At 16.9% G+C, this 19,343-nt stretch overlaps 1 protein-coding gene across 1 annotated transcript in view; it reads left to right on the top strand.

The window, feature by feature from the left end:
- The window catches only part of LOC102655120 (hepatocyte nuclear factor 4-gamma), a 259,440-nt gene that overhangs the window by 7,500 nt on the left and 232,597 nt on the right, over positions 1-19,343 (top strand). Inside the window, exon 2 of the mRNA XM_026442761.1 lies at positions 5,078-5,379. Within this exon, the coding sequence (XP_026298546.1) occupies positions 5,316-5,379 (64 nt within the window). The 5' untranslated portion in view covers positions 5,078-5,315. The remainder of the gene's footprint in view (positions 1-5,077; positions 5,380-19,343) is intronic.

Below are 19,343 nucleotides of genomic sequence, written 5' to 3'. Positions count from 1 at the left end.
TTTAATTCAGATTTGTTGTTAAAGAATTTAAAATCAATCTTAATTTTAGATTAACTGTAATTTGTTAGAAATCGATTGGAGTGTCTCTTGTGTAACTTTGGCGAACAAACCACATTTAATTGACTTTTCTATAGATTTATAAATGTCATTTATTATTAATAAAACTAAAGTTATGTTTAGAACAGAGAAATTTTGTTTTCAATTTCAATAGAAAATGATAAAATATTATTTGTTGGATAAGTTTTTAAGAAAATTGTAAATAAATTTCAGGACATTTTTTCTATTTTTTTCTTTTTAAATATATTTTGAATATTAATAATTCGTTTCTTTTATATCATTACTTATGCTTTTATAAAATTTTTTAACAATCTAAATTAATTAATATCGAGTGAAGATTTCTTCTATGATATTTGAAAGTTTTTTCAAAATATAATATAATATATTTTATAATATATTTTTTATTAAGTGATATTTAATATATATATATATATATATATATATATATATATATATATATATATATATATATATATATTATTATATATACTATAATACTATAATTTTTATAGAATTTAATTTTTATTTATATATTGATACGTTTATGGTATATAATATAGTATATAATAATAATATCATTTAGATAATATTAAAGATATATTATTATATTAACATTATTAAAATAGATTCTCATTGTTTAATATCTTTTTATTTGGGAATATATGTATGTATTAAACTATTAGATTGCTTTTATTGATTATTATAAGTTTATATGGCGCGTAGAGTTAGTATTTTTATGAAATTCTTATTTTTTTCTTGTTTTGATATTAAGATTACATATTTGATATTATCGCTTCTGATATTATTATGTATAAATATCATATATAATATATATAATATATATTGCATGAATATCATATATAAATATATAACTTCATCTAATTATATTATATTTAATAATTTATTTAAGAATTAGATTTTTTAATATAAGTTTCAGTTTCTATATATTTTAAAAAAAACTTTTATTGAACTTATCTTAATTTTACCTAAATTTATTATGGCATGAATTTTAATATAAATAGTCATTTAATATATTTATATATATTATCTAAATAATAAAGAAAAAAATTAATGGATTATAAGTTATAGATTAGATAAGATTTCATTGATTTATTAGCAATCGCATTCTTATATATAATAACCCCCATATAAATTAAGGGATTATAAGTTAAATTAGTTTTTATTGCATTATTGTTTTATTAAAATTATTAAATTTAAATAATTCATTATGAATTATTTTTCTTTTGATTAAAATTATATTAACTTGTTATTGTAGCCACTGCATTTAAAAATTCATATAATTTGATTATAATTACATTTCTTAGCATTTTAATTTATCTTATCATTTTTGCAAAATTATACATTTATCATTCGCAAATTACTGACAAGATATTACATGGAAAAAATATACAGAGACAAAGATATCCCAAAAATATTTTTCTTTTTTAAGACATATATTAAATAATATATTTATTAGAACCAAAATATTATTGTAAATCTAAATTTATCAAAAATTTTTGGTAAATATTTTGATAATATATAACAAAGTTAAAAATAAAATTATTTAAAATCATGCTCTGAATAATGTATTTGAGTTACCAAAATCAAGAAGGGAAATTTTCTTTTTAAATAATTATATATCTTATTTTTTTTTATACACATACTGTATACTTACTGCATACGTGTATTTATTTTTAAATTATTGTTATTTTAATTTATTGTTTTTTAGTTTTCTACATTTCTGTTTTTTTTTTTTTTTGCATTTTATATTTTACAATTGAATTATATTTTAATTATGATTTTTGATTTTAGAATTGAGATGTTAACATTTAAATTTATTAAATATATGAAGTTGTTTAATATTTTATCTATTTTTTTCTTTTTTTTGATAATAAAAGAATTGATTTCTTATTTTTTTATTTATGTTTTTTTTTTGGAATTTATCGCAATTTTTTTATTGATTATTATTATTTCAGATTGAAATAATAATAATATTTCAGAAGAAGATTGTGACTAAATAAGTCCATAAAAAATTTATTTATTATTTTCCTATTTAAATTTTTCGCTAAAGATATAAATGCAAATATAAAGTTACGGTTTTCTCGATTCTTGATTGATCTATGTATTTTCTGGATCAATAATGATATAGGATCTTTTCTATAATCTTAAATTCTAGATGTTTTAATTTTCATTTATTTCAATGAATATTAAAATCAGTTAGATTTTAAAAATCATTGAGATAGATAAAAACAAAATTAAATTCTTATATAATTTAAGAAGTTAATAATATAATATAATATAATTTAAGAAATAAATATATAATTTAAGAAGTTAATAATATTTTCGATTTTTTTATTTAAATGGATTATTTAAATATTTACTAGATATAAATTGAAAATATAATATTCACGAAATTGTTCATACTATGTTACAAGGAAATTTATTTAAACTATCTAAATAATATTTATTTATATTTATTTATTTACAAAATAAATTCCTTGCGAATACATTGAATGAAATTGGAATACAAATACAATAATATAAATGATATAGAATATAAATATTTTTTAAAATGAGAGTGCTATTATTAATAATATAATCATGAAAAATGAAAACAAGAAATTCTGGATCAGTGATAGAGTCAATGTGAAAAATAATTACTCGAAAAATCTTCTGATATACGTATATATTCATTAATACTTTGATTTTTTTTTTCATCTCTATTGTTATATATATATATATAACATAGAAAAAACTATGTTATATTGTACCGATATTGTCTTATTATACTGAGCTTACTATGTCGCATCGCGTCTCACGTAATTATGATTTAATTGGCTGATTTAGTATTAAAATTAAAAACATCTTCATATTTTTTTTGATAAAATAAAATGATAATATTATACAGTGATATATAATAATAATTAATTATATAGTATATAATAATAAATATATATAATATATAAATATAAATTATAAATAATAATAAATAAAAATAATTTATATATAATAAATTATATTACATGATATAATATTATATAATAATATAATATATCATATAAAATAATTATTTGATAATTATTCATATAAAATTTGAGGACATGTGGAAATAATATATATATTTATATTATTATAATATTCTATTAATAATATTCTAATTAATAATATTCTATCATCAGTTTTATTTCAAGTTACTCACTTTATTAAAGCATTTGCAACAAGTTACGCAAATATTAAATATATTGTGTGAAAAAAAATTAATTTTCAGAATGATTTTGTTTGTAATTCTAAATTATGAAATCTATTTCATCTTTTTATTTATTAGATTTTCGTTTGTCTTTTGGCTATTTTAATTTAATCAATGTAATCGAATTCGTATATCATATCACATCGTAATAAAAATTATTCTAAAAATAAAAGACAGATGAAGGCGGAATCAATTCCTTTTTTTAATATAAAGCTTTAAAGAAGAATGATACTTGAAATAATGCCGATGTATAACAAAATTTTGTTTTATTTTTGAAATATTACAATAATAAAAAAATTCTATTGATATATTAATCGTTTTTAAATATTAATAATCATGAAAAAATACATAATATTAAGATATTAATGTAATGCTATTAATTTTAAATTGAATTATTCTTAATTTTATATTTATCATATCTAGAGAAAATTTCTTTAAATATAATAATTAATGAGAACATAAAATGGTCAACATTATAAAATTATATAAAAAATTTAAAAAAAATTTTCAGTATTAATAAATAATATTAAATTAATTAATATTAAATTATATTTAGTATAATTAAATCATGAGTATTAGTTTAAACTCATATTTTTATTACTTTTATATTTTCATATGTTATATTATATATTATATTATGTAAAGAATATATACATTATTAAGAGAATACAAATAAACATATATTTCATTCATTAATAAATTGTATATAATTTTATTCTTATTATTTATTCTATCATTATAATAATTTTATTCTTATTTTATATTGTTCCAAAAATTTCACATAAATGTATAAATATAATTTAATTATAACATATATAGGATATTTTGTAATTATAATATATAAAAGAAATATAAAATAAATATAAAGAAAAAAATATTGTATATATAAAATACAATTACATTAAAAATACAAATTTTTTTTAATTCTATCAGCAATTTAAATTTTTAGATGTTGATGTAAAAATTCTATCATATAATATATATAAAATTTATTTTAAAAAAATGGATTTTGTTTTGTAATATTATCTTAATTCTTAGTTCTTAGAGAAGTTGTTATCTATAAGATAAGGTTTATTTATAATTGCAAATTGTAATATCTAAATAAAATCTAAATAATATCTAAATAAGAATAATATAAAAAATAATTTATATTTATTAAATATAATTTATATAAATTATTATATATATATAAAATATATATTATATAAGAAAATTTTATAATAATATAATAATTATAATAATTTATAATAATTTAATTATAATAATTAAAAATAAAATAATATAATTAAAATAATAATGTAATTAAAAATTAAAAATAAAAGAATGAGATTTAAAATAATTTAAATTAAATTAAAAATAATTAAAATAAAACTAATAATAATAAAACTAATAATTAATAATTAAACTAATAATGAAAATTAAAACTAAAACAATATTTATTATAAAATAAATAAAAAATATTAAATTTATAATTTTTGATATATATTATAATGTAATATAAAATAAATATAAAGATAACTAGGAATGATTTTAGAAAAATTATATAAATATATGTTATTAATACGTTTTTTTATTTAATTTAAAAATTTGATTATCAAAATATCAAAACGCAACAGCGAGAATATAATAGAGATTTAATTTAAATATCGAAGAAAAATGTTTACATTTTAATTGATTAATCTTAATAAAATTTTATTATTTATAACTGATATTACTTCCATGATTAGTTCATTTTATTTTGACCACTCAATGTTTTTGATTATTATGTTTCAGATAATAAACTTCTTCATCTTCTATTAAGATGATAATTATCTATTCTTCACTGAAAAAAAGACAGAAAAAAAGAGAGAGAGGATTAACATATCGTTTGATAATAATGAACTAATTAAAAAAAATATCTATTATGGCGGTTATATTTCGGAAATATTTATCGATTAGTAGTTTGAAGGTCTCATGAAATCATTGGATCCATGCACACATACAGTGATATTGCATCTCTCATAACTTTAAAATGGAAGATCAATCGCAGAATAATAAAAGATTATCGATAAGTCCTATTTCATCTTTCATCGACGGTGAGTGATTTTAATACTGTCTCTTTTCATTTTTCTTTTTTTTTATTTTTCAATCAAATTAATGAAATACTTATTTAAATATTTTAAATAAAATTTATTTGATATAAATTTGATTTTATATATAAACACATATATGTGTCTTGTGAAATAAATTTTATTGAAAAGAAATGCAGCAATAATAAAAATTGAAAAAATAAAGTTGAAAAAATAAATTTAGTTGATTTTAAAATATTTAAAAGAGATTTTATTTTTGAAGAAATAAAAATAATTTTATTTTGGTAAAATAAAAATAGAAAAAGAAAAAAAAATAAAAATAAATTCATATCTAAAATTAACATAAAATTTTTTTTGAAAAATACAATTTATTATTTATTGCGCATCATTCTTGACATGATATTGAAATAAATTTCTTTTTGGTAAAAACGAAATTATATCACTATATCACTGTATAATGTATAATTGTATAATTTAATTCTCATTAATAAGTAATAAAATATAATATAATATAATATAAAAATTTAATATAAAACAAAATAATAACAAAATATCTATGCAAAAGTAAATAATAGAATCATTTATATTATACAATATAATTATTAAGTGAATTTTAATTTAGTTAAATTATGCTAAAATTAAGGAATATATTTACTTATCTTATGTTTTTTACTTATCATATCTCTTCCATTAACTATATATATGATTAATATGAATTAATATTAAATTTATTTATAAGTAAAAAAAAAATTAAATTTTATTGAAAAATTAAAAATCAATATTTTCATTACCAAATATTTTTAAATGTTAATATTATGCATATTTCATATTTTCCATCTTTAATAGAATTTGTTTTCATAATAGAAATAAGTATTTCATTATTTGATAATTTAATTATTTCTTTTTTCTGTAATTACTAAATCTATTTTAATTATACAAATTAATAAAATATTTTATATATATTGTGAATAATTATTTACATAAAATAATAAAATCTAGAAGATAGAAAAAATTTCATAGAACAAAATAAAATGTTATGAAATTATGAATGATTTTATGTGTATTAAGTTTATTCTAAAAATGAAAATATTTTAAGTATTTCAAGATTATGAAAACTTTAATTTATGAAAATAAAACGCAATATTCTTATTTCTTCGTCTTTCATATAAAACTAAATTGTGAACTAATTATTTTTAAACATTTAAATACTTTTCTTTATAAAGAATAAGAAAATTTTTTATATAGAAAAAACATTTTAATTAAACATTTCAATTAAAAAAAAAATAGAAGTGACTTTTTAATCTTGATATCATTTTTTCATTCAGTATATATTAAGTGATATATTATTTGTACTTGTTTTTATTATAATAAATATAATTTTTTTCTATTTTCTATTATTTAGTCTGAATAAGTAAATATATGATGAATAATGATATCTTTTTAGTTTTAAATTTCATACTTTTTTATTTTACTAATAAAAATTTTTATGCGTCAATTTTATTACATTAAATTGATGCAAGATATTTGTATATTAAAAATATGAAAAATATGTAATATATAACATATAAATAGTATAATATTAAAATTTTATGAATTATGCATATATGTATATTTAATAATATTCTTTGCAATTATTTTAACACATTGAAATTTGTATTATAAATTGCATTTTTTCTAAATTTAATATTGAAAAAGAAATAATCACTTTATATTATATGATATTATAATTAGTGTATAAATTCTCTAGTGTATAATATCTCTTAAATATTTCTGATATCTTTCAAATTTATTTCAATATTCTATCATACATTTGTTAATTTTGGTGTTCTTGTTATTTTAAATATTTGAAATTTTTAATATTTTAATAAATTTTATATTTTTTTTCTTTTTTCTTTTTTTTTAATTTAATTCTTTAATATTGCTCCAATTTTTTATTTTATATTATTACCGAAAAAGTAAGGAAGAAGAAAGAATATCTGAATTTGTATTCTTGTTGTGATTAAGTAATATTATTACTACTCATAATGTATATAAAATAAATGCTACAATTTTTCTTTAGGATTGCTAAATGAATTTTATTAAATTCATTCTCGTATTTTAGAATTTCTTAATAGCATAAAATTTTTTTTATTTTCTATGATCATCATGTTTTGAAAAGTTTTTAAAAATATAGAGTTTTAAATTTTACATATTTAGTATATTTTTTTGATTCTTAAAAATTGATTCATTATTTTATTATATTGAAATTGTCATTAATTTAACTAGTTCAAAATATAATCATTATAATATTCCGAGTATGTATTTTCACTGATATATGTGATTTATTTATTATATTAAAGCTGAATTATACACAATAATTTATTTAATCCATAGTTTCATATTATTGTTTTAGATTAATAATATATAGATTAATACTATATATAGTATATATATTAATAGTAAATTTATATCTGCTATTTATTCATTGCAGTTGTTTTTAGAATGTTAAATTAAATATATTTATTTGTTTATATAAAATTTTCAAGATAATCGAAGATTATATAAAAATTGATTTCAGTTTTCTTCAGTTCTTGATTGTTAAGAAATAATATTTAATATTTGTGAAATATTACTGTATATCACTATTGAAAAATATTATTGCAGAATATTCTAAATGAAACATATATATGTATATGATATAGAAAAAATAAGTAATAAGTTTTAGAATGAGACTCTTGATAATATTATTCTCTAACTGGATTTAATTAATTAATCTATATAGCAATAATAATAATTCTAATTATTGTTTCACTATTATGTTATAAAATTCTATTTTGTATTTTTATTATTTTTACTTAAGGTAAATCCAAATTCTATAATTGAAAATTTGGGAGAAATAACAAATAATATTTATGGTAATAATTAGTCTTGTAATTTTTGCAATATATAATTTTTTATAGTTGTTTCATCATCAATGTTGTTGATTAATTATCTCTTCTTTTTGAAAATGAATTGTTCATCGTGATTTTAAGATTTTATCTTTTGTATACAAGATGTTACACAAACTATGATTTATATCAAGGTAATGATGAACCAATTATCCATATTAAAAGATAACATAAACATAACAAGAATTTATGATTAACACTTGTGAACAAATATAAACACGAATGATCGATTTGATCGGTTGAAAATAATTGTACATTCTTTTCCCTAATATGAAGTATTTTCTTTTTTAATTTCTTTCTTATAATTTCTAAGAATATTTTTGGAAATAATCTAGGAATATTTTAGAAGAAATTAATCATTAATCTAAGAATATTAACATATACATTTATAATATATAAGTGTACAATATAGTTATACAGAAATGAGCTCATTTCACGAATTTTAAAATATGATATTAGAGATTTTATTTTGATAACTTTTTTTTATATATTATATATATATGTTGTCACTTGGCTTTAATTTATTTAGATACAAATGTACATTATATGGAATATATTGTATTTCTAATAGATTTTTAGTATAGACTTTTTAGTTCGAATTAGATTAGGTTTGAACTTAATTTATATTAAATTATCCAATCTAAAACTAATTTAAATCTAAAATAAATCCAGTACATTAATATAATAATATAATATAATAAATAAATGATTTTAATAATGATTTTAATAAATTCTCTTATTATTAATTAGAAACATTTCTTTCATTATATTAAAAAATGTTAATATTTGATTATTAAAATCATATTTGAAAAATAAAAATTCTATTAAGTAACTAGCATAATGTTGAGTTTGATTTCCATATCATAGAATATTAGCTTATACTTCAAATTTTTTTAATATAATAGTGAAAATATATCTTATATAACTTATAAATTCAATATAAGACTTAATAATGATTAATAAAATTTAAAATATATTTGAAATAAAACAACAGTCATGCATATATGTATATTTTTATATATACTTTTTTCTATTCTTATATATGCATATTTTTTTCTATAATTAGCTTTAATATAGATTAATTGTAGATTAATTAATTATAATTGTAGATTAAGTAGTATTATTCATTATTATTATTATGAATTTAAGTTAGATTATGGAAATAAATTATGTAGAAATTAAATAATGATTTATATAAATATATATATATTAGATAATATTTAGATAACATAATTTTACTTTTTTTGTCCTTCATTTATGAGTAACAAAATATATGTATCTGAATTAATAAATTAAATTTTAATAAGCGCATGATTCTCCTTCTAAAACATATTTAACAAGTAAAATTTGATTACTTAATCCTCACAGAATTTTATTATTGGTAGAGTTTTATTATAATTATTACCATTGTTATTTTATTAATCTTTTATGTACAGAAATCCATATATAATGATCTTTAATATTTTCTTTGATAGTTTGTATACTTGAATCATACTAGTCATACATGTAAATAATTTTCTTGCAATGTTGATTTATTAGAAATAATACAATTTACTATACTTAAATATACTTATTTTCGCAATATAAACATAAATTCAACAATTTTAGTATTAATAATTATATTAATAAATTAATATTAATAATAGTGAAAATGTATTGATAGTATAGATAATAGTGAAAATGATTATTTGTACATAATAATAATTATATACAATTCTAATTAGATATCTATTCCTCAGTATATCTGCATTCTGTAATGATTGATATGAATGAATTTTATGATAGTTGTTCAAATTTTGCCAATCATTAATCGATCAATAGATTTTCAAATTATTTTTGAGAACTGATTGAATTCTCTATTGACTTGATCAATTTCTATTGTCATACGAATATTTTGATTAAAAATTCATATATTATTATTATTATTATTGTTGTTGTTGTTGTTGTTATTATTATTACTATTATTATTACTATTATTATTACTATTACTACTACTATTATTATTATTATATATTTTTTTATATATGACAATATTTTTATGATATGTTAATGTATTGGGTTGGCAACTAAGTAATTGCGGATTTCACTCATAGATGGTTTCAGTTGAATTTTTAGGTTTGCTGGCGTAGTCCAAATGTAAAACACATTTTGTTATTTGATAGTTGGCAATTCAGCTGTCAATCAGTAAAAAAATTTTTTTGATCGGTTGCGTAGTTTTCGTTTGGCGTTCGTTGAAAATGAAAAATCAAAAGAAACATTATCGTCATATTTTGCTTTTTTATTTTCGCAAAGGGAAAAATGCATCGCAAGCTCACAAAAAGTTATGTGCTGTTTATGACGACGAAGCCTTAAAAGAACGGCAGTGTCAAAATTGGTTTGACAAATTTCGTTCTGGTGATTTTTCACTCAAAGACGAAAAACGCTCTGATCGTCCAGTTGAAGTTGATGACGACCTAATCAAAGCAATAATCGATTCGGATCGTCACAATACAACTCGTGAGATTGCAGAGAAGCTTCATATATCACATACATGCATTGAAAACCACTTAAAACAACTTGGCTAAGTTCAAAAACTCGATACATGGGTTCTTCACGAACTGAAAGAAAAGCATTTAACGCAACGCATTAATAACTGCGATTTGCTAAAGAAATGTAATGAAAATGATCCATTTTTAAAACGACTGATAACTGGCGATGAAAAATGGGTTTACAACAATATCAAGCGGAAAAGATCGTGGAGCAGGTCACGTGAACCAGCTCAAACAACATCAAAAGCTGGTATTCATCAAAAAAAGATTTTGTTATCAGTTTGGTGGGATTACAAAGGAATTGTCTATTTTAAACTCTTACCAACCAACCGAACGATCAATTCTGTTGTCTACATTGAACAACTAACGAAATTAAACAATGCAGTTGAAGAAAAACGGCCCGAATTCGTAGACAAATCGAAAAGGTGTTGTATTCCATCATGACAATGCAAGGCCACACACATCTTTGGTCACTCGGCAAAAATTATTGGAGCTTGGTTAGAATGTTTTGCCACATCCACCATATAATCCTGACCTTGTACCATCTGATTACTTTTTGTTTCGATCTTTACAAAACTCCTTGAATGGTAAAAATTTCAATAATGATGATGATATCAAATCGTACCTGATTCAGTTTTTTGCTAATAAAAACCAGAAGTTTTATGAACGTGGGATTATGATGCTGCCTGAAAGATGGCAAAAGATCATTGATCAAAATGGGGAACACATTACAGAATAAAGTTATTTAGTTCCATGAAAAAATTGTCTTTGATTTTCTAAAAAAAATCCGCAATTACTTAGTTGCCAACCCAATATATGCATTTTTCATATTTTAATATTTTTTTTTCGTAAATATAAATAAATATTTTTATCATTTTCGTTAAACAAAATTGAAATTTTTAATTCAATATTGTATTAATGCTTTCCTATTTTATATAATATTATTATAATATTTTACATTTTAAAAAAATTGAAGATTACTTGAATGTATACACTTTTTTCATATTAATATAATTAATAAATTAAATTTGTAATTTATATTTGTGCGATAATCAAACTGATATTTTGAATTTGAAATGCTAAATTGTTATATCTCAATTATATACATTTTATATAATTGAATTATATACAATTCTCAATTAATAAACTCCAGATTATAAAAACATATTTAATGCAGTTTAATAAGATTTATAATTCGTATTAATTACATATTATTGATATATTTGATAGTTTTATATATTACATATATATTATATTATAATATGGTAGATATTAATTTCTATAATAGTTCTATATAATAATATGTAAATATTTTACGGAACCATATATTATGCATATCTATAGTAAATAATATATGCAATAATATATTTTTGCATATTTTTAAACATTTTATATAATGCAAAATATATGCATCATGTAAAAAAATATAAAATAAGGAATACATTTTTAGAATTCTCTAATCACAAAATATATTTCTAAGTCTTATTGTTTTATCTATTATTTCCGTTAAAAATATGCATTTGGATAAATGATTGATAATGTAGAAAAAACAAATAAAAATATATTATGAAATCATCGTAAAAATTTGAATTTGTATGAAATGTTTTATATAAATTTATATTATATTTATCTGTAGTGTAGTGAACTTTAAAAGCTATAGCTTCAATTGTAAAGGATAATATATAAAATATAGAATATACATACTTACAAAGATATATACAATATAGGTTATGTAATATATAGATTGTATAATACAGATTATATAATGTACAGATTATATATAAGAATATAAATATCATTCATGAAATATCTTTGAAGAATTGATATCAAAATATAGTAGATTCAAAGTATAAATTAATTTCTGTTCTATTTCTGTTTCTATTTCATTTCATCTATTTCAAATTGGTCATAATAAGTAAAAGAGAGATATAATATGAGAGAGATGATCGAAACTTTTGTTTCGAATTTTTCAATGTATGAAAAAACTAAAAAATTTTTTCACTTTTAAATTATATTTTTAATTGATAACATGAAAAAGATCAGTTATATAATTGATAAGTATATACGGTTACTACTATTTTTTTTCTATATTTAAGTGATTTTTTTTTAAATTTTATTGTATTGAAAGAAATAGTAATTCATTAGAGTTTACTAATAGTTTAATAAAAAGGAATAACATTAATATTATTTTATTAATTTTTATTTTTATCAAAATCATAATATATCAATCAAAATATTTATTTCATTAATATAAATAGTATGCGTATCAAGATAATATATTTTTTTTAAATAAGTTATTGAATCAATTCGGAAAGCTTTTTTTTTATTATTTTTTTTACATATATAGCTAATCTGAGTGGTTAATTCGTAATCATTTTTGCTGAAATTTTTAAATAAGGCAAAATTATTGAAAAATTTTTTGTCCATAGATAAATATTCTTCTATTACTAATATTTCATAAACAAGTGAAATAATTTCCATATTAATCTAAGTTCTTAATCTCTAGTTAGTATTATAATATTTTTATTTAATATTAATAAATATAATTTAAAAAAATTTAATTTAATACATATATAATTTCTATTAAAAGATTTTCTAATTAATTTTATTGAATTTTTCTGTATTGTCTTTCTGTATTTGATTATCGCTCTCTTATATTTTATTTGCATTAATAATTTTTTATCTGATATTTTTAAATTATAAAATATAATAAATAATATTTTAATATATAATAAGTATGTATTCACAACCAAAATAAAATTTTGGAAAGAAAATTATGAAATTATGATATCTTTTTTTTTTAAGCATTCGTTGTGTCTTTTTTATAGATTTAGCAATTATTAAGAAAAAGTTAATTATATAATATTGAATGAAAGATACCGAATAATTTATGTCATTATTCTTGAAAAAATATTTGTTTAGATATAATATAGATAAAAAAGAAATTAATTAGTATTAATTATAATTAGTTTATAATAATATTTTGCAAAATTTGTGAAAAACCATCAATAATTTTATTTTTTATTATTTGTCGAATATATTCAATTATATATTATTATTACTTGATATAATAAGGATTATAAACTGAATGAAAATAAATATATTTAAATGTTGCTAGAAAATAAAAGAATGATTATTCTTGACATCTTTAAAAAATTTATAATCTTTTTTAATATGTGTTTTTTTATGCCATTTTTTAAAATTAAATTGCCTATAATAAATAAATCTCAATCGTTATTTTATATAATAATCAAATTTTATACATTAATAAAATTTTACATATACCAACATTTCATATATATAAATTTTTATGTTTATTTTGTCTTTTGAAGTTTATCTAAAGATATTTCATGAATGTATTAAAATCCTACATACATATATATATTATAGTTTATAATAATAAAAGAAACAATATAAAAGATATATTATAAAATATTAAATAAAAAAATTAAAATTATTTATATTTTTAAGTAACAAATATTGAATAATATTGAAAATAATAATTAAAATTTATTATTATAAAATATTTCAAATAATTATTTTTATTTCAGTTCAAATAAAATTTATTCGTGTCTGAATATGTAGTATAACGATATGAAATATAATATTTCTATTAAATTATTATTAATATATGCGTTTAATTCTTGCATATACGATGATATGACGTTATGACATATTCATTATAAAAATTAATTATCTGAAAAACGAAAGAAAAACAAGATTCAAGAAAAATTTCCATACAAAATCGATTTTTATTGAAATATTTATATTTATTAATGAACAAATTACATTTTAATGTATTCACCATGATTATTTGTAAAACATTTTTATTGTTAACTTGTAAATATGCTAGTTGCTATTTTATAAATATATCAATAAAAATTCAATTGTCTTGTTTTATTGTCATATTGTTTTTTTGTATTTAATAAAAATTCAGAATAATCTAATTTAGAAATCTTGAAATTCTTTAAAACTCAAAGATTTTATATTCTTAAATTTTTATTATTTTTATAATTTAAAATTTTCGAAAAATTTTCCAGATGAAAAATAATTTATGTAATTAACTTACGAAAATATGCCAATGTAAATTTATTTTTAATTAATAATAATATGAATTCTATACATTTTATATATTATATATATTTTTTACGTCATATATATTTTAATTAATTCATAAATTCATTACGATATTTCGAAAATATAAAAATTTAATTTTTTGCAAAGTAAAAGGATTATTATTTTTGTTGTTGATTAATAAAAGAAATTATTAAATTTGAAGAAACAAATATCAAAATTTATTAAGATTATAATTTATATATATTTCTCAAAATATATATTTTTTCTAGAGCAAAAAAAAATAAATGAAAAAAGCGTTTTGGATTTCAAGAATTTTGAGATTTTTCTAAGTCAAGAATTTCTTTATAAAGTACAGAATTTTTATTTCACGATTCAAAAAATCAGATTTCAATTTGTTTTTAATAAAAATATTACTACATTCATAACAATGTTTCATTAGAAATAATTTAAATGATGACAATTGTCATCACATGTACTTATATTGATTAAACATGTAAAGAATATAAAAGAATAAATTTTTAAAACAACAAATAATATAAAATCTTGATTTGTAGTGTCGCGTTTACATTAGCAAATAATTCGCGAATAGTGTGAAAAACATAAATAATTATTTTCTAGCTTAAAATAAATAAGTCGCTATTTTTTACTTTATCTTTGTTTAAAATTAGCCATTAAATAAGAAATTCAAAAATGAAAAATCTATAAAAGTATAAAGTTATTACTCTGTCGTTCGGAATTGATTTATAAGTTAATTATTTGCTATTATCTTGAAACTTTTGCAAAAAAATAAATCAAATTTAATTTAATTTAAAATAAATTTCCTCGATCAATTAGTATTTATTATATTAGAATATACTTTATATATAAGAATATTTTAAAGAACCAATTTTAGAAATAAAAATACAAACGTTTATATAAAAAACTATTAGGTTAGAGACTAGGTTATTTTTATTAATCACTGGTTATTAAATATTTAATTATATACTTACTTATTATAATTAATCATTAATAAAGTAATTACAATCATCATAATCAAAGATCATTTTGATTAATTCATCATTAATCAATATCATTAAGATAATTATATTTTTGATTAAAATTGAATCAATAATTTATTTATAAGAAGAATATTACGAATTATACTTATTGAAAAATAGATATTTATTATTTACATAATTTTAGACATAGAATAAATTATTTATTTTAATATATGCAAATATAATTTCAATTTGTAAATATAATATTTACTTTTAACATAATTTCATTTCAAATATTTAATAATTTATGTATTTTTATAACATTTATTATGTTATATGTTTATATGTTAACAATAATCTCTCATTAATAAAATCCGAAGACAAATTGATGGAGATGTTATATAAAAAAAAATTGTTTCTATATATATATATATATATATATGAATTAATAATGATTGATAATATTTAAATTTAATTGTTATTCATAAATGAAATGTACAATATAATTTAAATGGTATTATTCTCAAAATCAAAAAATTCGTTCAAAGCAATTTCTTGATTGATTATTTGGCTACTTTTGAAATTGTTATCATTATTTTAACTATTATTATTTTATGATAATTAATAATGATTTTAATTTATGATCATATTTTGTAATCAATTATAATAATATTTAAAGTGTACTTGATTATTGATTAACTCTAGTTGAAGTTTATTTACAAATTATAAATCGAAGTTTATGTTAGATGAAACGCAGATATAGAATAAGATTGCAATAATACATAAAATGATTTCTATTCTATTCCCATCTCACTTTTGTCTAATGTAAATTTATTTATAATTTAATATAAATATATTATAATATATATATAAATATAATATATTATTATATTATATATAATTATTATATTATTATATATATATATATATATATATATATATATATATATATATATATATATATATATATAATTATATATAAATATATTATATATAATTTAGATAAAAGTTTTAAATAAATTTAAAGAAGTTTCAATTGATATCTTTACAATTTTTGCATTAAATTTTGTATTTGTTTAATCTTTAAAATTAATCTTTCGAAAATATCCCATGAATATTAACACTATAGGAAACGAATAAAAAATTATATGATAGACTGATAAAAATTGTATAGCATTATACAGAGTAAATTATTATATTATGTTTGTTATATGATTACATAAATACATTCAAGAAAAATCAGAAGATATAAAAATTTTATTTCTATAAATTTTTTATTACTTTATTTTTTTACTGAAATAGATCGTATTATATTTAGCTTTTTAAATAGAATATGTAATGATTGAATATTTGAGTCTACAGAGCATTAATTAATTAATATATTCTTCAAGATATTAATAAATATTTTTCAATCTAAATATTACGAAATTATTTTCATATATGAAAAAATTTTTAGATAATTTCTAGATAGATAGAAAATCTGTTTCTATTTAAATTATAGATTAGAAATGAAATTATAAGAATGTTTCTTAATAAATATTTTCCATTCCTATTTTTTCCATCGTACTTCACGTTAAAGATTTTGATTATATAAAATAGGATTTCATTTATGAATTCTTTAATATTAATTATTTTTGTCGATACAAAAAATTGTGTCAGGATAAAGTTGTTTGGAATGACAAACATAGTGATTCATGATATTTTTTTATAATTTCTTTTTTTTTTTGCATTGATTTTAGATCATCAATATTTTTCGCATAATAATATATGTATTTATAATGAAATATAAAAAATATCAAGAATATATATATTATAATAAGTATCAAGAAGATATAATTATAATATCGACATTATAATATTATAATAGATATCAATGCTTTACAGCACCATGATTTTAAAATAAATGATAACTTTAAATGAATGAAAAAAATCACAATAATTCAAACGAAATTTGAAAATTAAATATTTTTTGTTTTCTGTGCAAAATGTTTGTCTACAACATATATTTAAAATGAAAAGATATCTAGTCTAATATATAATTATATAAAATATCTAAAGACAGAACACGTAATCAGAATCATTTTTACTGATATTTTAAATATAATATAAATAATAAAACAATAAATATTTTAAATATAACTTGAATGATTTCAGAAAGTATACATAAATATTTTTTTTTTGTAACTGGATACATAAAAGATATAAAGTTAAATGTATTTTTTTAAATGAAGTTATGTACATTTATTGTATTTGATAATTGATTTTATTGATAATATTTCTTAAAAAAATTATTAGTATAAAGAACATTTTACTTCGAATTTTACAAAATTTATTGTTTATGTTTCTTGTCTTTGATATAATCAATTTTATAAATTTAAAAATATTTATTAAATTAATGATTTTTTTTATATGAAGAAATTATTACTTATTTCCAGAAAATTACCAATGCGATCAATTAATGTAATAGAAAATATTAACACATATATATGTATATAATTATAAATATAATTTTATTTGAGAAAAATAAATTTAAATATAATATTCTTTGTGTATTTAATTATAAAAAAAAATACTTATGAAAAATTATATTTTTCTTAAAATCAAATTTTTATTTAAAATTTTTTTTACTGAAAATATTAATTACAGAATATATTTGTAATTTTGGAATCCAAATATTAATTTCGAACTCGAAATTCAATTTGGAAAGTGTCATGAAATTTAAATCATGATTTTTCAAATTTACCTTAAACTTTTTAGTTTGAAATTGTTTTTATATTATCATGTATAATTGTATATAAAATATAGAAATCTATAAAAAAAGGAAACAATATACAATATAATATGCAAAAAGTTGTTTTATTTTAAATTAAAATAAAGAAAACAATTTTTTCAGATTTTTTTATTATTATATATTAATTTAATTCTTCTCATTAATATTACTGTAATATTTTATAATAAATCACTTGGTAATATTAATAATAATTTATTATCATAGTGTAAGTATATGAAAAATACTCAGATAGAATTGCATAAAATTATTCTTTAATTTTGTCATTTCTTTTATTGAAATATTCTCTGTAATCTTTCGAGTTATTATAATAGTTTCTATTATCTTTGTTTTTTTTCTATTTAAATTTTTTAGTAAATATAAATCCAATATTATGTTACATACAATTATTATTTAAAGAAATTTTTATTCAAGTATTATATTTCGATTATAACTATAATAGTTATTTTACCAATAATTATTTTAATTGTCATATTTCATTTAAAGATTACAAGTTATAGTATGCATATATTATGTAATGCATATATGTATATATTGAATTTTATTATATTGCATATATATATTTATTTATTTTTATAAAATATTATCAAACAAAACTTTTCTTTCATTATTATTACTTTAATTTCATCATTTGTATATCTTTTTCAATGATATGATTCATAGTAAAGGTTTC

Source organism: Apis mellifera, linkage group LG9 (genome assembly GCF_003254395.2).
Source record: "Apis mellifera strain DH4 linkage group LG9, Amel_HAv3.1, whole genome shotgun sequence".
Classification (NCBI taxonomy): Eukaryota; Metazoa; Arthropoda; class Insecta; order Hymenoptera; family Apidae; genus Apis; species Apis mellifera.
This window is presented reverse-complemented; position numbering and strand designations above follow the sequence as displayed.